The sequence below is a fragment of the Pundamilia nyererei genome, unplaced genomic scaffold, assembly GCF_000239375.1.
Source record: "Pundamilia nyererei isolate P.nyererei 1_Seehausen unplaced genomic scaffold, PunNye1.0 scaffold00310, whole genome shotgun sequence".
In the NCBI taxonomy this organism is placed as follows: domain Eukaryota; kingdom Metazoa; phylum Chordata; class Actinopteri; order Cichliformes; family Cichlidae; genus Pundamilia; species Pundamilia nyererei.
This window is the reverse complement of record NW_005187711.1, coordinates 295,156-297,531: the sequence shown is the minus strand read 5'-3', so window position 1 is coordinate 297,531 and position 2,376 is coordinate 295,156. Positions and strand designations below refer to the sequence as shown.

Here is a 2,376-nt window from a genome sequence, read left to right as displayed (position 1 = left end):
ACACACACACACACACACACACACACACACACACACACACACACACACACTCTGACCTGCAGTTCTTTGAAAGGGCCCTTGAGACCAGGCTAATCCCCACAGGCCCCCAAAATGATCACCATATTTAAAATCTCTGCGAAAATCTCTACTGATGCACTTTTCTAACTAAGCTAGCCCATGCTAGCGTTGGCCAATAACGTCATAATTTCTATCCAAATGTGGTGACGTCTGATGGAAACTAACTGGTGGCTATATCCACTCTTTTATAAAAAGCTAGCATTTAAACTCACCTTTCTCCACAACAACCCTCCACCTCTTGGCCCAGTCACTCAGCTGAAGAGCGTAGTGCTTTTCTATCTTGGCTCTCTCCTGGAAGCAGGTGACTAGCTCATTGCACAGCCTGTGGCCATCGTCAATCCGCTTTACCGTCCTTTTGTAGTTCCCCGGCTGCAGAGACACACCAACGAACCAAACAGGAGCGAGGAAATAGAACAGCGTCAGTCACTCCCTGAGTTCTATTCATGTCATCGTTGTATCTAGACATTAGCAACAACAGTTTGGACTGAAGCATATTTGGTGGATAAATGATATAGAGATGATCGAAACTGAGATTAAAAAACAAAAAAGGGGAGACAAAAGGTAATACAGCCACTGGAGATGAGAGTGTGTATTTTTCCCAACATGGAAGGCTGTGAAGAAGTCAGTCTTCGGTCTTTAGATAAAAGCATGTAATGAGACCCGGCTGACTGACACACTGACTTATCTGGCTGCTTCGGCCTCTTAGTTATTCTGCATTCAGGTGCTGTTGATCAGCTAAATAGACATGCTCCCGGTTTGGCACATTTAGATAACTATCAGTCTCCTGCAATAAAGCACTCCGTACATGAAGGTCATGGTGTCCAGAGTGTGCTGAACACATTGAGCCAGGTGTTGATCCTTTCACAGGCTAGAGTTGGTGGTGTTAAATCGCAGTGATTTGGAAAACATTTAAACAGTGAAAAACATGAAAGGTTGAAAATTTAAAAAAAAATTCAAAAAGGATGTTTTTTAATTTGAATTTTCAAAAAAGTTGAAAGACGGGCCAGAAAAGACTGGTAAAGTTGCATAACCCCAATAAGAAAAAAAGCAACTTGTTGGAAAGCTCACAACTTGTTAGGTTAATTAGTAGCATGAGTGGGTAGAAACCTGTGTCTGCAGGCTGAAACACTGCAGCTATAATAAGACTCAGACTATAAAAAGTTAAGTGTTGTTTTAAGTTTTGTAGAGCGGCTGATGTACGACAGCAATTAAAGTGTTACTACTGTACCTCCCAGAAGCTCTCAGAGCTCCCCAGCTCACTTAGGTCTCCATTAGAAGACATCTTGGGGTCGGCCCCACAGCACAGAATGATGGCGGCTACAGAAGAAACTGAGGAGGAGAAAAACCCGAAAGAAGCATGAAAGAGAGAAAAAAAATTTTTAAATTAAATTTTAACAGGTTCACTGACATGATCTTGTTTGATTCCAAGTACATCTATGCACTTCAACTTTCTACTCCAAATTAAAAAGCCCTAACTGGAAAAAGCCTGGTTAACCAGAGTAACAGCGGCCGACACTTAATTTAAAAACAATGAAACTTTAAAACATAATTTTTAAGGAATGAGTCTACCTGCTCTATGAATACGTCACAGCTCATTTCATCTCTCTGTATATTTATTCTCGAGCACCAGTTGGTTTGTTTGCCTAGTGACGCTTTCTGGGAAATCCACAGCTCAGCCCTCATCTTGGACTTGTGACAAGATACGGCTGTTTCACACTGAGACTCTGATAAACACTGATGTCCTGGAGACGGTGTTTCACCCTGACATAATCATACACTTCACTACAAGCATAAATCAAGTACACACCATCATTATCCCCAGACCGAAAGCCTAATAGAGGAAGCAAAATGACCTTTTTTGCTTACTTGAGGTCACCTTTGAAAACAGCTGCGTAAAATAATTTTTAAAAATGTTTTAAAGCTGCAGGTGTTATCATGGACAGGAAACAGGAAAAATAACTTAAGCAAACACTGAAGAGATGTTAAGAGCTTGAAGTCCTACAGTTACATGACAAATGGGACAAACTGCACCTCCTAACTTATAATCATGTAATATGATCAAAAGGTCAACAAGTGCAGTCCAAGGCTGCATGCTTTCACCTGTCTGAAAATTCATGCAGGAAGTGAATCTCTGGATCCAGATTAACTTGCGATATTTTCTCGAGAACATCACAACCAGGTTTCCCCATTTTTTTCTTATGTCATATTCATATTAATTTGTCAAAATATGATGTGAAATTTAAATTTTATTAAATAATCCTGCTGACACGGACACATTTTAGACAACCTCCTTGTCAA

At 40.5% G+C, this 2,376-nt stretch overlaps 1 protein-coding gene across 1 annotated transcript in view; it reads right to left on the bottom strand.

Annotated features, from left to right (window-relative positions):
- Positions 1-2,376, bottom strand: part of pacsin3 (protein kinase C and casein kinase substrate in neurons 3) — a 35,565-nt gene that overhangs the window by 16,094 nt on the left and 17,095 nt on the right. The window contains exons 3-4 of the mRNA XM_005751438.1: positions 1,307-1,407; positions 291-447 (exon numbers count right to left, since the gene is read on the bottom strand). Coding sequence (XP_005751495.1) covers positions 291-447; positions 1,307-1,360 — 211 coding nt within the window. The 5' untranslated portion in view covers positions 1,361-1,407. The remainder of the gene's footprint in view (positions 1-290; positions 448-1,306; positions 1,408-2,376) is intronic.